Source organism: Desmodus rotundus, chromosome 1, assembly GCF_022682495.2.
Source record: "Desmodus rotundus isolate HL8 chromosome 1, HLdesRot8A.1, whole genome shotgun sequence".
Taxonomy (NCBI): domain Eukaryota; kingdom Metazoa; phylum Chordata; class Mammalia; order Chiroptera; family Phyllostomidae; genus Desmodus; species Desmodus rotundus.
In genome coordinates this window covers 93,487,645-93,510,462 of record NC_071387.1, presented here as the reverse complement: position 1 = coordinate 93,510,462, position 22,818 = coordinate 93,487,645, and the positions used below count along the sequence as shown (strand labels likewise).

Genomic DNA, 22,818 nt, shown 5'->3' with positions numbered 1-22,818 from the left:
TAATACATAGAAAGAAACACAGGTAGGCTGCCAAAATGATGAGACAAAGAAACATGGCCCAAATGAAAGAACAGATCAAAACTTCAGAAAAAGAACTAAATGAAATGGAGATAATCAATCTATCCATGCAGAGTTCAAAACACTGGTTATAAGGATGCTCAAAGAACTTAGTGAGGACCTCAGCCACATAAAAAAAGTCAGATTCACTAATTGAAATAAAGAACAATTCACAGGGAAACAACAGTAGAGTGGATTAAGCTGAGAATCAAATCAATAATTTGGAACATAAGAAAGCAAAAAACATCTAATCAGAACAACAAGAAGAAAAAATAAACCAAAAAAATCAGGGTAGTACAAGCAGCCTCCAGGACAACTTCAAGAGGTCCAACATTCACCTCATATGGGTGCCAGAAGGAAAAGAAAAAGAGCAAGAAGTTGGAAATGTATTTGAAAAATTAATGAAAGAAAACTTTGGTAATTTGGCCAAGTAAATAGACATGCAAGTCCAGGAAGCACAGAGAGTCCCAATAAAGTTGGACCCAAAGAGACCCACTCCAAGACACATCATAATTAAAATGCCAAGGGTTAATGATAGAGAGAGAATCTTACAAGCAGCAAGAGAAAAGGAGACAGTCACCTACAAAGGAGTTCCCATAAGACTCTCAACTGATTTCTCAAAAGAAACTTTGCAGGGTAGAGGGGGCTGGCAAGAAGCATTCAGTGTGAAGAAAACCAAGATTACTCTATCCAGAAAATCTATCATTTAGAATGGAAGGGCAGATAACATGCTTCTCAGACTATGTAAAGCTAAAGGAATTCATCATCGCTAAGCCATTATTACATGAAATGTTAAAAGGACTTATTTCACAAAAAAAGGATCAAAACTATGATCATTAAAATGCCAAAAACCTCACAACTATCAACAATTGAATCTAAAGACAAAACCAAAACCAAAAACAAACTAAGCAAACAACCAGAACAGGAACACAATCATAGATTTGGAGATCATTTGGAGGGTTATCAACTGGGAGGGGGAAAGGGAAGAATGGGGAAAATGGTGCAGGGATCAAGAAGCATAATGGGTAAGAACAAAATAGACAAGGAGATGTTAAGAATAGTATAGGTAAGGGAGAAGCCAAAGAACTTACATGCACAAACCATGGACATGAACTAAAGGGGGTGGATTGCTGGAGGGAAGGGTGGCTGAGGAAAAAAAATGGGACAACTGTAACTGCATAATCAAAATATAAAAATAAAAATAACTGGAAAATGCTATCAAGATTCTGGGTATTATCATTTCCCTTAATATTGTTAAGTGTGAATGTCACATGAATACTATGACATATGGGCCCAGAAAACTCATCCTGTACCTTTTTCAAAACTCCTTATCTGTGTCGTTAAATTTTAAAACTTTTAGAAGCAGGCACACGTAAATTAAGCTGAAATAAGACTCTAAGGACTTGTGGGGCTTGGGGTGAGTAGTGACCCACACCAATTCTATTTAAAAACAGTAAAATTGTGCAGGGCACATACAAATATTTCTGCAAGCTGAATTTGGTTTGAGGATCAATATTATGCATCATACAAACATTTGAACTGCTCAACAAAAATGTGTCCCTAATACTCCTTTTATTACTTTTCTTCAATTTTTGGAATTATTAGAATTAATTGTTAAGAGCCTGGTGAAGTCCAATAATTTTCCCCTGGGTGACAGATTATTTGGGCCATTTCCCCACAGTCTAATAAAATCATGTCTGAGAAGATTTTGGAAGTCTTAAATATTAAACATCAAATGTTACTGAGTAGTAAATGATTATATTTGGGAATAGCAGAGGAACTGCAACTTGGGACAAGCAAACTGTGAGGAACCATAGGTAGGTCCAGACAACAAAGGAGACAAGTGTTCTTTTACAAAGGAAATGAGGAAGTATGAGGGGTTGTTTTAACAAAAGTTCATTGGAGGAAAGAGTTGGAAATGGTGACATCCTCTCATTGGCTGTAGCAAGCGCAGCCTGCTATCTCTGGGCAGAGAAGAAATCTTCCTTCTCTCTTGTGGACCATGCAAGCTGTAATGGTTGATAGTGTGTGAGAGTGCTCCCTTCATGGCTTCCCAACTCCATCTCAAATTCAGTTTCCTTTATTCATTTTCACAATGTTATCATTTCTCTCTGGGTAAAGGGCTCTGTTCTCTCTCTCTGATCACAAAGCACTTGGTAAGATCAAGAACTAGAGAGTGCTTTGGTGGAATAATGTCTTTGAGGGCCTCTTTCCAAGGTCATTCTCAGTAACACTGGATGTCCATTAGGAATAGCCTCTCTATTTCAATGGAATACAATGATATAATGGTTGTTTTAGAGAAGGAGGAACTCCATAAATGGGAGGGGACTTACTCCAGCAAGAAGTAACTGGCAAGAAGTTCCATCTGGTCTTTAAGCATGAGTACTATTTTGCAGGAAAAGAAAGAGTTGGTGTAGGGAAGGTATCACTAGTATAAATTAGCCTTGTAGGGATAATGACAAATCAGTGTGGCAGGAGCCCAGAGAATGCAGTAGTTGCCTGGGAGGAGGCTGGAGCAGGGTTTGGAGACAGGTTATAAAAATCCTCGTGGGCTAAGCCACAAGTGGCAAACACAAGGCCTGAGGGCCGAATCTGGCCCTGCACCTTCTTTCTACCCAACAGCAGCGCTGAGCTCTTGCTTAACTGTTAAAGAGTAGTTACATTTATACAGTCCTAAAATTACATTCGGCCCTTTAAAGGCGCCACACCATGAGGCTGATGTGGCCCCCAGTGAAAATGAGTTTGACACCCCTGGGCTAAGCTAAGGAATTTGGAATCTATCATGTAGGCAATAGGGAATCAAGAAAACATTTTACTGGTTTTCCTAGCATCTCCTTTTGGAATCATTCAGCCCCATTCAATAATTATGCTTCTCAAGTTGTGAGGGGAGAGGCTGGCTCTGCCTAGTCCCCAAGTGTGTCTTAAGTCAGGTTAGAAAAGTGCTTTAGGGCCTTGGCTATATGATTGGTTCGTGAGTAATCATATGACCCATTATTGGTGGAGCTCTTAGGAAAACATGTTTCTGTGCAATTATGAGTGGTGTAGGCTCAACTGCAAGAAACCACAATAATATCATGTGAAGAGACCCAGAATGATAAGATTTTGGTCATGTGAAAGAGGTCAGGGGAGACAAATTATTGGAAGACAGACAGGGTAAAAGAGAGGGGACTGGAAAAGAGCTCCTGGAATGCAGCCAGACCTTAAACCATTCACCTCTTGGAAATTTCAGTTACATGAGCCAGTAAATTTCCTTTAGACCTTCATCTTACTTGAATTGTGCTGTCTGTCATTTCCAGTTAAAGTGACATTAAGCAAAGGGTAAAGAGGTAGGTATCCAAGGCAAAAGGATGAAATGATGACATGTGGAGGAAGTTAGGATCCCGCCATTGCTGATGATTTTTTAAATTTATAATAATAAAAATCATAGCAAGCCTATCGAGCTCTTTCTTTTGACCAGTCCCTCTTGTAAGCTCCCTGAATCTATCATCTGACTCAGTTCTCGTAACTGTCCTGGGAAGTGGGCACTGTCACTTTCTCCATCTGATGCATAAGGGACGTCATGTCTAGAAGCAGAGAGAAAACCTCAACTTTCTCCATTCAGCCAACTTCCTTGACCAGGAGAACAAGAGGAGGAAGTCTGGGCAGGGGTAGAGAGCTTGAAAAAGGTGGAAATATTTGAAACAAATATAAGAAGCCTGGGAAAAGAGCTCCCAGGGAAAATGAAAGGAATAAAGAGCAGAACTGAGAGCATAGCTGAAGTTAGAAACCAGAGATTTATAGAGATCCCAGTCTGCACTCTGCCCAGAGCACCAGAGCAGAATGAATGGATGATGGGATCCATCCTGGCTGTGGGGCTGGTCTGCAGTCTGTGATTTAGACTAGGTCATCGGATGTGCTGCCGAGGGCATAAACAGCTCCCAGTTTATGTTTTGTCATTTCTTCCCTCTCAGCAGCACAGCAGGGTAATGAAAGCTCTTATTTCCGAACTACTTTGCACAGGCATTCCAAGAAGATCCTCTCCCCTGGGACCCTTTGCAGGCACTTCTACTGGAATCAAAACTAAGAAATCTTTTCTTCTCTAAATGATGGGAAAGAGGCTATCTAATGATCCTTCAGAAAGTCTTGCTTTTTTGATCATCAAAGCCACATGGAATCTGCAGCTGTCACCTGGAATGCTATCTGTCTTTTCTCTTGGGATAGAGGGAACCAAAGTGGCTGTTTAATATGGCTTTCCCCATGAATTATCAGAAAGAACACACATTTTTTTCTTTATGCCATTTATTGTAGATTTTTGATCTTCCCAAAGCTGTTCCCATAATCTTAGAAATAAACTGGTAACAAAAACTTGAGTCCCTAAAGACATGTAGGGGAAATATCCTTTGTTAAAAAGGATATTTGGTGACTGTTGTCACCAAGCTGCAAGTAAAGATGTGACAGAGGGGATTGGGCTTTTTGAATTTTTTTTTAGGAAAAAAGACTCTATCCTTCCACTGGGTGCAGAGCTGTGTGAAGGCTGCTGGTCCCACACACACAGTCCCATCTCTGTTCTGTGGGTCCATGTAGAGGCAAGCAGGACATGGAACTACAGACTCCTAACCTTTTAAGGACCACAATTAGTCATTTTCCCAACCTGCTTCCAGCCTCATCCTGCCTTTCCAGCTCATTTCAATCCTCCCCCACCCCCGCCCCAGGATATTTTGTGTTTCTTCCAGGTAAGGAGAGATTTAAAAAAAAACCCCAGCAAAGTTAGAAATTTCAAAACACTTAGTAACAACCCTTTTCTTAAGTTGAGACTTAAAGGAAGGAGATATACAGCATCTTCTACAGGCCAAGACCCCTTTAATAATCAAATTCTAGAACTGAGCATCCAATCCAGTATTACTTATGGGTTGGATTGTTCTTGTACCTTTCCAGACAGATGAGCATCTTTCTCTTATGTAAGTGTCATGAGAAACAGTGATAGGACCTCTTGTTCAAAACCCGTCCTTAACACAGAGCCCAGCTATGACCCATAAACACTTAGCAAATAAGGGGTGAATGGAATAAATGAGGATTTCAGAGCCTTCTTGGTTTGCTGTAACAAGCATTGCTGCCAAAAATTTCCTTCTTGTGTCTAATTTAGTTAATTCTGTACAGACATGATTCCCAATGGCCTTCTTGGAACATCAGTTTGCTGCCTCCCTTGGTTCACCAACAGAATGAATGGTGAGCAAAGCACAATGGGAAGTTATGTGAACTGGTCAAACACACTAATGGAGGTCCACCCAAAGATGTGTTCTTTGCAGAACTCAGGAAGCCTCTCAGCCCAGCAGGGTATAAGACATGAACCCTGAGGGTCCTTCACACCAAATTTCTCAGCCCCACTCTGTTGGCCTGCATCTGGTTTCCTGCATTAACTTTTTCTAGTTCTCAGAGACCCCTGAAGGTCTCCCTAAATTTCCATTGCATTTATTTATTTGTTTGTTTATTTATTTATTTATTTATTTATTTATTTATAGCCCCTCCTAGAGAAATATTACAGGATCCAGGTTCCCGAGGCACATGGGATAGATAATTGGGCATCTCTGTAAGGGGAGGCTTCTGTAAGTAGATTCAGTGAGATATGGGTGCTGGAAGGTAACAGCAAAGAACAAGAAATTAATTAGGAAAAGAAATTGTCCAGAAAACCTGTGAGGAAGTACTTCTGGGGCCAGGTGGCTAAGGAGAGCGGTGTGCACTGCTCTGGGTCTCAGTGTTAATGTAGATCTTTATCTTGGACCAATGACCAGGAAATGGGTTTGTTATGCCCTAGACTAGCCAGTGAGAAGTCAACCCAAATGAGCTCTACATCTCACATTCAGTCCTACTGGTGCCCCATAATTAGCACAGCAATAGGGTTTTTCTGGGCCTGCTTGGAACCATAAGCAGCTGTGAGAGGGCTCTTTCTGACCCCAAAACAAAATCAACCATTCTAGCTCTAGCATACTCATTGCCTCAAGGATGAGATTGAGATAGGTCATTATTCTACTTCAGAATCACCCTTTTCCAAGTGGTCCACGAAGATTAGAATGGAATTCAAACTGACCTTTCTTGGGCTTAGAGAAAATATTATAAAAATACCCTTTAAAATCGTGTTTACTGTGGTTATTCAGAGCAGGCTGTACTGGCACATGTCTCTCCTGTTACCCTCAGTGCAGCAACCTGTGCTGTGGTTTTACTTCAGTCATTGAATTGCTTTGGAACTTTGGAAATAACCCTTAAATTCCCAAGCCATCAATGTCCTCATCTGCAAACATGGGGGTAAGATTTATGAATCATGCCTAGGGAACAAATCCATATTATCTCGTAATCTCATTTAAGATATGTCAGTGTGTAAGTATGTTTCTATTTTAACTAGTATTGATTTTAGCACATTTTCAGAGATGTTGGATGTCTATTGGTCTGTTTTCCTTCTTGATGTTTGAGCCAACAAACATCTAAAAGCTAAGGGAAGAGGGTACCTGAAAGCTAAGGGAAGAGGGTCATCCTGTGACTTGGCCTTAGACAATTATAAGGAAACTATAGGTAGTGGTGGTGGGGTGGGGGATGGTGTTTGGAAGGACTATGTCCCCTATTAGTGGCTTGGCCTTAAGTAACCACTTAAAGAAAAGAGACAACAGTTTCCCTTTAGGGAGAAATTATCCTTGAAAGTAATGTTCCTCATAGGTACTTCTCTCTTTTTTTCTTCCAAATATCTACCTAATAGCTGTCTTAATTACCCAGTTTGTGTTTTTTTATTTCTTTTATTTTGATAGTATTTACCTGTTTGTGCTTTAACCTAACTCTGGAGCATAAGAATTGTCTTATGATGTGGGATGAGGCAAAATTCTGCTGACTGTTGTATCTTTAATAACATTAGTTCTTGGTGGTCCTTTTTCTCTCACTGCCCCATCCCCCAGTTCATGTTTCCATAGCACTTTGTGCATCTCTCTCATAACAGTGTATACATTTACTGTATGTATTTATCTTCTATCTTGCCCAGTAAGCTAGGAGCCCTGTCAGGGCAAATCAGTTTTGCTCACGTCCTTATCTCTTGCTACTTGGTCACTCTACACATATTTGTAGAATAAAAGCCTCAATGAAAGATGATTAATTCTAAAGCAGTGGTATATACCTGGGTCCAGGGACACTACAGATTCCTGCCCATGTTCTATCTGTTGACACCATACATTTTCTTGGTCTGCCTTTGTTGCCTCAATGACAGATGATGTACTCATTACCTCGTTACATATTTTCACAATTTAAAAGAGTGGTTTCATATATCTCTTATATCTGGAAATGACACATGCTCACACCTTTGAGAAGTGAGAAATCATATGAACTCATCTTTCCCCACCCCAATGTATTAAAGAGTCTGAGGAGATCCCCCAACCCCAGTTTATTCCCAGAACCACCTGAGACTTGCTCCCAAGCACTGCTCTGGTTCTCAACCTTCTGTGTCATCCATGTCAACATTTAGGAGTCAAGCTCCAGGCACAGAATTCAAAGCTCGGGAGCTTGAAAACATCACCCCCATTTCTACCTCAAGAGGATCTGTTTGGCCTCATGTGAATAAGCCATGGTGCCTTGTTGTATCTGAAAGGATCTTGAGTGTGGAGCCAGGAAAAGACCAGAGTGAGAGACCATGTCTGTCTGTGTGTGTGTGTGGGGGGGGGGGAGGTCCTGAAAAGTTTTTTGTATTTGAATGCCAGAAATCCAGCCAGTTCTGTGCTATTTATAGAGGGTTTTTTTCTGACCTTAGTTTTGGGCAAAATCACTTTCTCTGAGCATTCTTATAATTGTCCAGTCTGAGAAAGCTATACCCTTGAAATACTACAGAGGCATGTTGTTCTGGAAGGTATATGAAGGTGCTCCTCCCTTCTCCTACTCCTCTTCCTCCTTCATCTTCATATCAGCATCACCAACATCATCATTCTCCACTGTGTCAATGAAGCACCTTATTTTTTAAAAGTATCTTCCCTTCATTTTAGTTATCACAGAAACTCTGGTGATAAGCCAGTAGGAATTGAATAAACCCATATTAGAGATATGAAAACTAAGGTTTGGATGGGCAATGCTACTTGTTGAAGACATCGATAAAGGCCAGGATAAAACCAGCTACATTTCTTCTGATTGTCATGAGGCAGACACCTTTTTAGGGGGAATAAGGAGGAAGAGGGTGGGCAAATGGGAGGGGGCAGAAACATCATGGAACTGGAAGAACTAAGGAGTTGAGGTTTTAAAGAAGTGAGGTTCAGAGTAGGAGTCCTAGTGTCATGGAATGGAGCAGTCCACACTCTCCTCAACTTAAAATTCAGGTGAGAGGCTCCCAAAGGTTACAAAGAGTTGCTAGGAATGGCCACATCTTTACTGCTCTCAAGTCAAAAGATCAATGGGGCTGCTGAATGTTTTTGTTATTATTGTTGCTGTGTTTAGAGCTGGTAGGTATAAATGTCAAGGTTGAGGCTTTCATACCTTTCAGGTACAGAATGACCCTGGCAAAGGAGATAAGTGTGGGAGCAATGGCAGCAGTACTACCCAGAAGGATGGAGTCTCCTTTTCTGGTCTTGAACCTCATGCAGCAGTCTTTCCACAGCTGTAAATCATCCATTTGAGGGAAGGAAGGGGAACAGAAAATTTAATATAATTTATGCTTTGCTAATCAAAATCAAATACAAAATTCATTCTCCTGTGAGTTGCAATGCTCACATTTAAATAGGGTGGAAATATTATTATCCTGACTCCATTCTATCAGATTGACTTAGCTTTTCTGGATAGGAAATAATTCTTTTGTCAAGTTTCCCCACTGACAAAGCAGACATGGCTTAGTGGCTCACTCCTGGAGTCATGGGGATCAAGGGGGAGTAGACAATGCAGAAAACGGAACTTAAACATGTCAAATTTGAATTTCTTTTCAGAACCATGAGCTTTCAACCGTGTCATCAAACAGACTGTTAAGATAAAAATCCTTCAGATCTCAAGGCTTAGGCCTCTGCCCTATTTCTCCAGAAAATATTAGCCTACTATTATATGCAAGAGGGTATAAATGTGCTAAGGGTGTGTTCCCCACTTCTTTCCCAGGTGAGAATGGCTTTTAACCATCAGCTAACCATATTAAAAATGGATTAATTTGCCATGTATGTGAGCACACATATGGACTAGGTTTCTCTTTAAGCAGCACATACAGTCTTGATGTTGTGATTTTATGAGGACATGCAGACTGTCAGGGAGATGGGACATGAAGAGTAGCTGTGACTGAGGGGCTGAGTTAACATGTGTCAACTCAGGATAGAAGAGATGAGGGGAGGTTAGAGAAATGGTCGTTCTTAGTGGGTGGAAAGTCATCAGTAAAGCTTTTCTACAACCAGTTGCTCCTTTAACCTTGTAAGTTATAAAAATCACTCCTTACCTAGACCCCATTGGACTCCCCACCTAAAGAGACCACGTTCCCCCAAGGAAACCATAAAACTCTGGGGACCACTTCTTTTGGAAATAGTACCACAAAAGTGCATGAGGGTGGGAAGGAGGATGGGAGGGCAAAGAAATACACAGGTAAGATTTTCCTTCTATTGTTCGCAACCCCAGCTTACATACAAATATTTTGAAAGGACAGATGCCTGAGCCCAACCTGGAGATTCTGATTCCTCAAGAATTCTGGAATGGGGCTCAGAAGGCTATAGCTTGAACAACCCCACAGCTGACTCTGATGTGTAACTGGACTCACTCATTGCTCATAGTATAAAAAAAGGCCCCATATCAGCAGTCCACCATACATTGTTCTGAAAAAGCATGTGGTTATGCATTTTCTTTCTTGAAATAAGTGTGCATGTATATTTTTATCTATATACTCTTTTATTTTGGTAGTGAAGGTATAAATATGTTGCCTTCAGCTCAATAACAATATTCTTATCTGGAAAAAATTATTTGTAGGCTTTTTGTGAATCTGGCACATCAATTCATTCCTCACCAGGGGCCAGTTAAGATTGGGAAAAAGGCACCCCTTGCAGGATCCACTTCCTTTGTATTATTTCAAGGGTCCTCCAGCTCTGCAGACAAGACCCCTAGAAGACTGTCCACTCTGAGTCCTTCCAGCCATCGCAGACAAGGGACACTCCCAGAATCTGAGAGTAGGGGTGGGGTTGGAGGTGAACCACAGAAACATGCCATCAAAACACATTGATCGGGTTGCATTAAGCTTTATAACAACACAGTTTTCATTTAGCAGGAGAATGACAGTTTAATAACAGCTGAACAGCATTAACTCCCCCCACTCATACATGTTACCAATTTTACCAGTACAGTTCCTGGTTTGGGAGATCTGTCAACAAGAGCTTTATGTCAAATGCTGCGTTGTGATCAAATCAAACTAATGGGAAGGGACATTTTAGTCAGCAGCCCTTGAAGGGGGTGTCCCAGACAGCCCTTGCTTTCCCCCGCCCCCATAAACTGGATGTGACAAGTGGAGTCAGCCCTCTTGTCATTCCCCAATATGTGCTGTCTCTGAATAGAGCAAATGAAGCATGAGATGGCCATGGTGGGACACGGTGCAACAAAATAGACAATGGTGACTGGTCCCCTGTTCTGGTCCTTGCCCCTCCAGGAACCCTAAGGGACAGAGCCTACCCCAAAAGCATGTCTCAGAACCATGGTGCTTGGGGGGAGGACCTGCAGGTGTGGAGACCTCACCCACAAGAGGACTGGCTTTCTTTTTTTTCACTCCCAGAGATGGCATTCATCTTTACCAAGCTCGGGGCTCTGAACTTAGCTGCTGCCGCATGGCTCGGACGGTAGCATGGGCCTGAGTCTAATACAGGGGCATAAGCTAAGCTTCTCTGGCACCCAGATACTCATGAAGAGAGAGACCCAACCCTCCTCAGAAGGCTCTTAGAAGGGTTCCCAGGGGTATCAGTTTTTTTTGGTGAGAAATGTGCATGCCCCTCCCTTCATAAGGTGTGGAGGAAGGAAGTCACAGGGTTGTGGGATGAGAACTTTCAGGAAAGCTAGAGACAACTAGTGATGACCCTGCCCCTGGGAGACCTGGAGCACTCAGTCAGCATTCTGGAGAGATGCCACAGCCGAGGTTTATACAGCAGGGGCCTGGACCAGACACAGGGCTAGAGCTTGGGCTTCCCAAAGCAAGGTAAAAGCCCCCCCAAATAGGCCTTCCTCTTTTTCCCTTAAACATTCATGGCACTATCTTCAACCCTGACAGCTATTCAATCCTGTCTTAGACGCTATTAACTAGTAGAAGACAAGAATTAGCAGTAGATTCTGGTGGCCGTGTAGTCAACCAGATGCCTCTGCCCAGGCAGGCCTGGCTACTCCATAGGGAAGCAATCCTGACCAGACAAAGGAGGAGTCTAGGTGGCACCCCAGCAAGGCTTAAGCTTCAGATCCTGGGGGATTCAGGATTCTGGTAAGTGTTCTCCTTAGCTACTCCCTAACCTTCCTTCACATCTCTAGCCTTATTTGTCACCCTCTTCCTGTTCCCACTGGAAATCTTGGCCAGTCATTTGGTAAAACATAACGTTGAAGGGCTTGTAGAATTTCTGCAGTCTGTGGATCACATCCGGGTCGATGCGGGGATGAGTCCGACCTTTGCTCTTGCCTAAGCATCTTGGGGCGCTGCTGTCTTCTGGCTTCTTGAGACAAGGGAATCCCTTGGTTTTATTGAAGTAGAAATGTTTCTCAGTCACAACACGTGTGAGGCCTAGAAAATCCTGTACTTTGGCCATTTCTCCAGCGGGGTCTACTATGAGTCGCTCCCCACTGACAAAGAGGATCTGGGAGAGGGGGAAGTACTGGAGCCAGTTCTCCAGGTGCAGAGCATAGATCCCTATGCGGATGGCACTCCAGGAGGCATCTATCAGCCCCAGGGTCCGGTTTTTGAAGGCAAGCACCTCAAAGGTGGGAATCTCAGGCTTCTTTGACAATGTCTGCGTGTAGTCGGAGATGGCCCTGGTCACCGGGTTTCTCACCACTACAATCAGTTTGATGTCCTTGGCCATGGAGTGGATGCGCTTAGGTGCCTCATTTGTCACAAAGTAACTTGGCGTCTTCTCCATGGTTATCTGCCCATCCACAGTCTTAGGCATCACATTTCTGGAAGAGAGAGAAAAAAGAAAAGAGTGGTTATTCCTGTCCAGAAATATTTTAACTTTTTGCACAAAATGCCTGATATAAATAGTCTCATGGGGAGCTACCAACTTCATTGATAAACACTTGGAAGTTCTTTTTAACTACATGTCCCACTAGAGTTCTAAGTACGGAATTATTAAAAAAGGCAGCATAAGGCTTAGGGTTTCATGGTTGGGAGCCTTATACATCTGGATTTAAACTGTTGCTCTACCTGTTACCAGTTCTGTTTAAGCTAAATATACATTTAATTTCTCTATGTACTAGCTTTATAATCTCAGAAATGGAGATAACAATAGTGCCTACTTCAACCTGCAATATGACGATTAAGGGAGATGATGCTTGTAGAGCATTTAGCATAGAATCTGGATTGCATAGGAGCTTAATAAATCTAAGTTATTATTATTATTGTAGCAGCTTTTAGAAAATGTTGGAGCTCAACAAAAACCTCAAAGACTATCTAGTCTAGGGGTTGGCAAACTACTACCTCCTTCTGTTTTTATAATGCCTCCAGTTAAGAATGATGTTAAATCTTTAAATGGTTGGAAAAAACAGAATAATAATAACATTTTGCAATGCATGAATATTATATAAAATTGGAATTTCAATGCTTATAAATAAACTTTCATTGGGACACAGCCACACCCATTCCTTTATGTGTTGCGTAGGGATGCTTTAGCACACAGCAGTGTTGAGCAGTTGCAACAAGACCACATGACACAAAGCCAAACATACTTACTCTCAGGCCCTTTGGCAGAGTCTGCTGTCCCCTGACTTAGTCTGAGGGCCTTGTTGTGCAAACGAGGAAACTGAAGCTCAGAGACAGAGTATGAGATAGACTTTGTGACCACAGCAAGCTGAATCACATCCCTGAATCTTCTTACCCTCATTGGTAAAAGCCTAAAGTATACTTCAAGTTCAGCTGAGAATAAAAAGGCATATAGCATGATAACATCTACACAGGTTTGGTTCTACAAATGGGATTCCTTCCTTCTTTGTTCTAGGGTTGCCCAATGAGCCAGTAATCAACCCTACACAATGGCCCATATCTCTTCCCAAGGTTGCTTCTTCAGATCCATCCCTCCACCTATGTTCACCCTCACAGTGGCCTTGTTTCATTTGGGAGCTTCAAGATATTAAAGGACTTGGATGCTATTTGTCCCCCCAATCCCAAAGTGGCAGGCCTATCAGTGATAAACTGAGGCTCAAGATTCTATTATACAGTCAATTTGCTATAGGCATATGTAGACCAAAGTTAATTGACAATAAACCTGTTCAATACCTGTCAGCACAGCAGGCCATCTGCCACCACGTGCTCCATTAAGTCTATTCACTTCCAAGCCTTGCACCAAAGTGGTACATTCAGGATTACACAAGACCTCTTTGTTATAATGACATGCTTTTAAATGTCTCGGCTAATAAAGCTTAATACAAGCAAAGATCCCTTAGCTTCCTCTACCATAATTAAATTTATTTACTATGGCATGTATAGAGAAAGAATGACTTTTCTTTTATCTCTAATTCACATGCTCTGTCAATAATTAATTGCTACTGGGTTTTGAGCTTTCTCAGAAAGCACTGTTATTAGGCGAGAGAAATTTGCCTGGTAGAGAAAATCACAGTTAGGTGTTGTTAGAGCATAATGGTTGGGCAGCATGGAGTTTTCAAATCAAAGCAACAGCCTTGGCCATAATCATGCTCATGTTGGACTAACGTATTCTTCAAAGTATTTTGAATGTCTTCATATTTTTGTGTCTGTGTGTCTTATGCTAGATTTAACTGTCTCATTTGAAGGGACAGGGCTAAGCAACACAGCCTTGGGGAGTCACATGTATATGTTTTAAGAATTGTGACTACCCTCATCACCTCCATGAAGTTACTTAACCTACTTTGAGCCTCAACTTTCTCATCTAAAAATCTGGGTTAATTTTTGTAGAGCATTTAGCATAGAATCTGGATTGCATAGGAGCAATCCAGATTGGACTCTGGACTGCAGAGTCCCTCCCTCATAGAACTGTAATGAAGATGAAATGTGATAATGCAGGCAAATCACTTAGAACAATGCCCAGTAAGGCCAGAATTTTTAAAACTTAAACCAAGGGCATAAGGTCATTGGCAAAGCACTTCTTAGAGAACAGCAAGGAAAAAATATTTACATTTGACCAAACTGAATAGTATGGGAACTAAGAAACTGATCTAGAAAAAAAGGATACTTTGATTCAAGCCACTATCACCAACCATACTTCCTGATCTGGAGGATGATGACCAATGAGGGAACTACTGCTAGTTCAGCCAGAGTTTAAGGAACATACTGACTTTCTATCTTTATTTCAATTGGAGAGCTATATTCTCTTATCAAGAATCTCATGTCCTGTTGTGAAACCATTAAATAAACAGTAAATACCTAAAGATAGATATCTTTACATGGGCCTTTCTAGAGTTTTGTCCTTCAGATGTATTTTTGTTGACTTTGTTGCATGTTTCTTTTGTATAAGAATCGCTGGTAGGTTTCTCTTCTCCTCGGTCCTCTGCCATTCACTTCTAGACCTCAGTGTTTGTCTTTACATTAAGTTCCATTCAAATTCACCTCCTTCACTTTGGCTAAGTGCTATATATAGTCTGTCAAGATCTTGAGTCTTGTAAGTATCATGGATGAAATGGTACTCAGCCTATAAGCCAGTGTGTAGGGGAGAGGACATGTGTGCCTAGTTCAGTGCTTGGTGCAGAAGAGAATGAGAGGAGGTACTGGAGAAGGTAAAGAGGCACAGAAGACCCTGAATGGCTTTGATTATCATGTTATAAATGAATAAACCATGTAAATTAGGAGAGTTCCTGCATTTGGGACAAGCATGATAAGGCTGTTTCATTGAGCCAATATACCATTGTTGTGGCATGAGTTAACTAGGAGTTTTGAACAGTAAGAAGATATTCAGGAAAAGCTTGAAATTTATGAAGTAGCAGTTCTCCTTTCCTAAACTGATCTGATAAATGGAGAGCTCTTTTTATTTTTATTCTCACCTGAGGACACTTTTTTTCATTGCTTTTAGAGAGAGAGGAAGGGAGAGAAGAAGGGAGAGAGAAAAACATTGGCATGAGAGAGAAACATAGATTGGTTGCCTTCTGCATGAACCCAGACCAGAGATCAAACCTGAAACCTAGGTATATCCTCTGACTGGGAATTGAACCTTCAACCTTTTGGTGTATGGGATGATGCTCCAACCAACTGATCACACTGGCTAGGGTGGAGAGCTCTTTATAGCATTACATAAATAACTATTTTAATCATCAAAGCAGGTATCATTACTATTCCAGTTCTACACAGAAGGAAGCAGACTCAGAAACTAAAGATAGTTTTCAAGGTCTCCCTGAGTGAGCATGTCTTTGGTTTTCAAGCTCACTGGCCAACTCAGTACCAGTGTCAGTGTCTAACACCAGTTCCTGGCAACCAACAGGTGCTCAATAAATATTTGCTAAATGAATTCTCACCTGGGCCCTTGATCTGGTAACTATGTTTATACCTCTTCTAGTCTCCCTCTTCCTGGTAAAGTAGAGGAGGCAGCTCTCCTACTGTACAAGACCAACTTCTCCCCAACTGAGCTTTAGATCTTATTTCCAGCTACCTTCTCAATAATGTTTCACCCCAATTCTCCTTCTTTTTCATGGTTTTAACTAAGTCCTTCTTGATTAGATCTGATGTTTCAACATGCCCATATTCTCATATCTCGATGTGCCTGCAAAACAGAAAGACCAGTCACAATGAAAGGTCATGAGCAAAAGTAAGAAAGTTAGAAAATAAGTGCCCATCAGTAAATGAATGGATCAGAACTATGGTACATTTACATGATGGAATACTATGCAGCAGAAAGAAAGAAGGAGCTCCTACCCTTTGTAACAGCATTGATGGATCTTGAGAGCATTATGCTAAGTAAAATCAGCCAGGTGGTGAAAGACAAATACCATATGATCTCACCTGTAAATAGAATCTAATCAACAAAACAAACAAGCAAGCAAAATATAACCAGAGACACTGAAATTAAGAGCAAACGGACAATAACCAGAGGGGAGGTGGAAGGGGATAATTGGGGAAAAATGGGGAAGGGTTTTCAGGAACATGTATAAAGGACAGATGGACAAAGCCAAAGGGGGGTAGGATCATGGGTGGGAAGTGGGGATGGCTGGAGTAGGGGGAGAGTGTTGGGGAAAAATGGAGACAACTGTACTTGAACAACAATAAAAAATGTGGAAAAAGTGCTTCCAGCCAAGATGGAAGGGTAGATAGACACACTGTGCCTCCTTGCACAACCAAAAGGACAACAATTTAAAACAAAAAACAACCAGAACTGACAGAAAATCGAACTGTATGGAAGTCCGACAACCAAGGAGATAAAGAAGAAACATTCATCCAGATCGGTAGGAGGGGAAGAGAGGACTTGCAGCAAGGTGGGGGCTGGCAGACCCTGTGGCCCCACATTCGTGCATAGATAAACGGGGAGGGATGGCGGGGGAGCAAAGTAGACCGAAACAACCCAGAGCTCCAGCCTGGGGAAATAAAGCCTCAAACCTCTGATTAAAAACACCTGTGGGGGTTGAGGCAGCAGGAGGAGAAACTCCCAGCCTCACAGAAGAGTTGGTTGGAGAGACCCACAGGGACCTAGAGCATGCACAAGCCCACCCACTTGGGAATCAGCACCAGAGGGGCGCAATTTGATTGTGGGTAGTGGAGGGAGTGACTGAAAGCCGGCAGAGAGTGGAGCAACCACCATTCCTCCCTCTCAGACCCCTCCCCCACATACAGCATCAGAGCACAACGACCAGCATTACCCCACCCTGGTGAACACCTAAGGCTCCACCCCTTTACATAACAGGCGCACCAAGACAAAAAAAAAAAAAAAAAAAAAAGAAAGGCCCCAAATGAAAAAACAGATTAAAGCTCCAGAAAAAATACAACTAAGCAACGAAGAGATAGCCAACATATCAGATGCACAATTCAAAGCACTGGTAATCAGGAAGCTCACACAATTGATTGAATTTGGTCGCAAATTAGATGAAAAAATGAAGGCTATGCTAAGAGAAACAAAGGAAAATGTACAGGGAACCAATAGTGATGGGAAGAAAACTGGGACTCAAATCAATGGTGTGGACCAAAAGGAAGAAAGAAACATCCAACCAGAAAAGAATGAAGAAACAAGAATTCAAAAAAACGAAGAGAGGCTTAGGAACCTCCATGACATCTTTAAATGATCCAACATCCAAATTATAGGGGTACTAGAAGGAGAAGAGGAAGAACAAAAAATTGAAAACTTATTTGAACAAATAATGAAGGAGAACTTCCCTAATCTGGCAAAGGAAATAGACTTCCAGGAAATCCAGGAAGCTCAGAGAGTCCCAAAGAAGCTGGACCCAAGGAGGAACACACCAAGACACATCATAATTACATTACCCAAGATGAAAGATAAGGAGAGAATCTTAATCCAAGAGAACTGTAACCCAAGAGAATGGTGGTGGGAAGGGACCTAGGGGTCCCATCTCTGAACCATACTCACTTTGAGCAACTCATTTCCATCACCCATGGAATGAAGACAACATTTATTCACTCCCAAGAAAAGGTACCAGGTGTCTTCACACAAAGCAGAAAGAGAAAAGGACACAGTTACCTACAAAGGAGTTCCCATAAGACTGTCAGCTGATTTCTCAAAAGAGACCTTACAGGCAAGAAGGGGCTGGAAAGAAGTATTCCAGGTCATGAAAGGCAAGGACCTACATCCAAGATTACTGTACCCAGCAAAGCTATCATTTAGAATGGAAGGGCAGATAAAGTGCTTCTCAGATAAAGTCAAGTTAAAGGAGTTCATCATCACCAAGCCCTTATTATATGAAATGTTAAAGGGATTTATCTAAGAAAAAGAAGATAAAAATATGAACAGTAAAAATGACAGCAAACTCACAGTTATTAACAACCACACCTAAACCAAAAACGAAAGCAAACTAAACAAACAACTAGAACAGGAACAGAACCACAGAAATGGAGATCACATGGAGGGTTATCAACAGGGGAGGGGGAGGGGGAGAGAGGGGGGAAAGGTACAGAGAATAAGTAGCATAAATGATAGGTGGAAAATAGACAGGGGGGGGTCAGAATAGTATAGGAAATGTAGAAGCCAAAGAACTTATACGTATGACCCATGGACATGAACTATAGGGGGGGAATGTGGGAGGGAGGGGGTGGGCAGGATGAGTGGAGTGAAGGGGGGGAAATGGGACAACTGTAATAGCATAATCAATAAATATATTTTTAAAAAATAAAATAAAAACTCCAAATAGTTACCTAAAGTGTAAGTATCTTTCTTTGTTTCATTGTTTGCTGCTTTGCTGGCTGATGATATCCTAACTGGCTACTTTTTTCTGGCTACTTTGTTGAGAACAGACAAGATCATGGCAAGAACAGACAAAGGCAACCTTCTAGGAGGCCATTTCAGGACAACAAGTTGGAGATGGTGGTGGCACAGACATCAGTGCAGCACACAATGTGGTAAGAAGTGGTTAGAATTGGATACATTTTAAAAGTAGGGACAAAGTCTTTTATGATGGGTGTGATACATGTGCAAGAGAGAGAGAGGCATCACAGCGACTCCAAGATGGTTGGCCTGAGTCAACTGTTAAATAGAAGTGTTGTCTGTGGATTGGAGAACACTGGGAAAGAAGCAGGTTTCAGGGGAAGGTACCAAGTCTGACTTTGGACTTGTATTATGAGGTATCTGCTACACACTGAAACAGAAGTGTTGAGTAATTACCTTGATACAGGAGCCTGAAGAGCCACATTGGAGGCAGACATTCACATCAGGTGCTCACAGTCTATCATCCAGTAGAAGATGGGACCTGATCTTCACCTATTCTTAGAGTTCTCTTGAATAGAAAAGGTATTTAGGTGCTGGGCATGCAAATTTTTAAAAATTATACTAACGAATATTTTACTAACTCCTTTCCATTCCTAAAGTCCTTGATAACTATCTATTATGGAGCTTAGAGCAATGTCATGATATGATTCGTGCCTATGCCCATCGTGGCTGGTCTTAGTCCCTGGGAGCTACAGTCAATGCTTCATTCACCTTTGTATCCCCAGTGCCTAACATAGTACCTTCCACGTAGGAGCTGCCCCATCACTACCTCTGGCTATTGGATGAATGAATGAATGAATGAATGACATACATATGAATACAGGATTCCTGGAGTCAGGAGAACTGGGGCAGTTTGTTGAGTATGGCTCCTCTGAGTAGGTGTGCCACACGTGGGCATGCAGGGTTTCTGAGTTCCACACCATCCCTGTCTGAGAGACCATGTACTTCAGTGTGGAGCATATGGTGAGAAAACACTGCATCTGGGCTTGGAACAGCTCGTTAACAGTATCTGGGGTGCTCAGAGCAGCCGTGACATCAGCGTCAACACACAGTCCTGAAGCAAAAATCACTCTGCGATATCACACAGATGCTCTCACAGCCGCAAATGTTTATGAGACACTCTCCAAGTCACTAGTAGCCTCCCCACCCCACTCCCCTGGTGGTGGCGCTTTGCTGAGTTCCAGCACCATCTGAATGTAGGTCAGCATCTGGGGTCTCACAGGAATCAATGATAACAATAGTGTCATGAAGTAGTTGCCATACATCGTTTACTGAGCACTCACTCTATGCTATGTTCTGTGTTTGAGATTTCAAATCCTGACAGCAGACCAAGGTCTCTAAGCATTTTCAGACATTGGACTCTACAGCCGAGTGGTTAGGGGCATAGCCTGCAGACTTACTGAATTTGGATCCGCTTATTAGCCATGTGACCTTGGGTAAATTACTTAACCCAGGTAATGTGTGTCTCAGTTTCATTATCTGGAGAAAAGGCACTATCCAATAATACCCACCTCACAAGGATTTTATGAAGGTTTAAATGAATTAATATTGAAAAGAATGCCTCACATACTATAGATTCTCAATACATTAGTTGTTAATTTTTAAAAGAACTCTCTTTTAAAAATTAACAAAAGAAGGTATTGTTACTATGTCCTCTTTGGAGATTAGGAAACTGAGGCCCTGTGAAATTGCCCAAAGTCACACGAAACAATTTAAATTTAGTCCCAGGCCTGTGTTGCACCATAGCCCAAGCTCTTAGTTATTGCTTGACAATGCCTAACTGAACTGTGGAGGCTCAGCAAGGTTTTACGACTGGCCCAAGGTCATTCTGTGGTAGGTGGCAAAGCTGCATCTTAAAATGTGACTCATTATGTGTGTTGCTGAGTTACTACCTGGAGTTAGAGAAACCCATGCCGGAATCCCCAGAAATTCCTGCCAGATTCAGCTGCATCATTCAATTTGTTATATGTCTCTCCAGGGCCCCCTCAGGTGAAGCAAATGGACACTATCATGAATGCCCAGGGAGAGAGCAATCACCTGTGTTAGATGTAAAGTGCCCATTCTCTGCAGAAGGGTCAGCGGCACAGCTGCCTTCAGACTGCCTGCATTAGAGGTATGTAGACACTTCACATTTTCCTTAATGTTCTATAAGAGAATAAATGGTGCATAAATTAGCAATATCTTCTGGGCTCTATTGATGAACTGTAACCCAAGAGAATGGTGGTTGCAGCAAGGGCATGGGACCTAGGGGTCCCATCTCTGAACCATACGCACTTTGAGCAACTCATTTCCATCACCCATGGAATGAGGACAACATTTATTCACTCCCAAGAAAAGGCACCAGGTGCCCTCAACAAAGCAAGTACTGGCAAATGTCCCCTCTTGTTACTGCTGCTAGTGTCATGTAGCCCATAGGGCGCAAACAAACCTATATGATGAGCACACGAAGGAGATGGCTTTGCTAAAATTTTGAAACTATATGACTGTTCCTGGTTGTCTAATACATGCATCCCTCTGTAATGGATGAATCTGATTCACAGAAACCCATCTCTCAAATGGGTGTCCATTTACTCTTAGTAACTGACTCTTAGTGCACCAAACATCTTGTGCCTGGCATACATTCCAGTGAATTACCAGAAATCTCCTTGCCACTCCAAGGTGCCCAGACATTTGGGAAGCCTTGTTGCTGGGCAGAACTTGAGCACTTCATGGGGCCCATGACTCCAACTGCTCAAGTCATAGGCATTGCTTTCATTTATCCCTGTTGTCTGACTTTTCCCAATCCTTTAAAATGAATGTGTGAGTCATCAGCACTGAAGCTATGTCTCTGAAAGGTCACCATGTGTGTATGTGTGTGTTTATATGAGTTTTTATTTATTTAGTTTGTACAATGTTTGGTCTCTGTAGGGATGTGGCAGTCCCTTGAAGTAATGCTCAAGTCCTCAGGTTGGGAAGCAGGGTTCCAAAATCTAAGCCATTGCCTACCCTCAACCTCAGCTCCCATCTGTGTCCTTTCACCCTCAACTTGTTCACCCTATCTTCCTTTTTTTATTGGGCATTGGACTCCAGAGTTTCTAAGACGAGACAGTTACTGATTTAAAATGAATGAAATTATGGAACACTGAACCTGCCTCTGACCGGGAGATTCCAACCGGAGCTTTTCTCTCTGATACTTTATTCATACACATTCAAAGACTGATCCCCTGTACACCCTCACACACCAACTTCCATTAGTGGTTTTATTGTATTTACTTTCCTTGGGACCAGCATTTCAAAGGGTAGGTGCCACAATTAAGTGACGTTTACAGAGGTGTCAGCATGTCTGCACAGGCACCTTGTGCTCATGGCTTAACAGAAGGTGACGAGAGGGCTCCTTTCGGGAAGGCTGCACTCCAGGTCTCCACACCTCATGCTTTACTCCCAGCTGTGGGGCAGGCAGCACCTTACTGTCTTGGGGCTGCAGCCACCTCTCCCTATTTCTTACCTGCATCCTTCTGCTGACCCAAGCCTTGTTTGCTCTGACTGAGTTAGCCTCTGCCACCCTTATGCATGTCTAAACCCTGCTGCCTCTAACTGCAGGGGCCACTTCAGCCCTCAGCCTTGGAGTGACAAAGACATTGCTCCTTATGAAGGTGATGGCCGATATGCCAGCTTTTCACCCAAGTCTTGCCTTTGCTTGAACCCCCTTTTGCTTTGTTACACTTGCTTCTCAAGTTCTCAGGATGCTAGCATGTGTTCTTGGTGGAGGCTGGCACCATTGCCCGCCAGGAGCATCACTTGTTGGTCATCATGGTCATGCCTCCTGAGCCTGGGGTTCTGCCTACTTCAGTGAGTGTCCCTCAAGCTGCTGCAGCCGACACACATGGTGTCTGCTCTGGAACCTGGCTCTGCCATTCTCACTGCAAAGGACTTTGGGAAAACTATTTAATCACCTCAAACCTCACCTCAACTTCCTCATTGTATACAGCAGGGAATCACAAGCAAGACCAATCTCAGAGTGTGTTTCATAAAGATCAAAAGGACTGGTACATATGGTTCTGCTATAGACTGAATGTTTGTGCCCCTACAAAATTCATGTTAAATCCCAACCCCAATGTGATGACATTAGGAGGTGGAGCCTTTGGGAGGGGATTAGATCGTCATGAATGGAATTAGTGACCTTATAAAAGTGACCCCAGAAACCTTGCACCCACTCTTCCATGTGAGGACACAGAGAGAAAATGAAAAGACCACC

At 42.3% G+C, this 22,818-nt stretch overlaps 1 protein-coding gene across 1 annotated transcript in view; it reads right to left on the bottom strand.

Moving 5' to 3' along the window:
* Nucleotides 1–10,244: 10,244 nt before the first annotated feature.
* The window catches only part of HS3ST4 (heparan sulfate-glucosamine 3-sulfotransferase 4), a 433,797-nt gene continuing 421,223 nt past the window's right edge, over nucleotides 10,245–22,818 (bottom strand). The window contains exon 2 of the mRNA XM_024560351.3: nucleotides 10,245–12,156. Coding sequence (XP_024416119.2) covers nucleotides 11,520–12,156 — 637 coding nt within the window. The 3' untranslated portion in view covers nucleotides 10,245–11,519. The remainder of the gene's footprint in view (nucleotides 12,157–22,818) is intronic.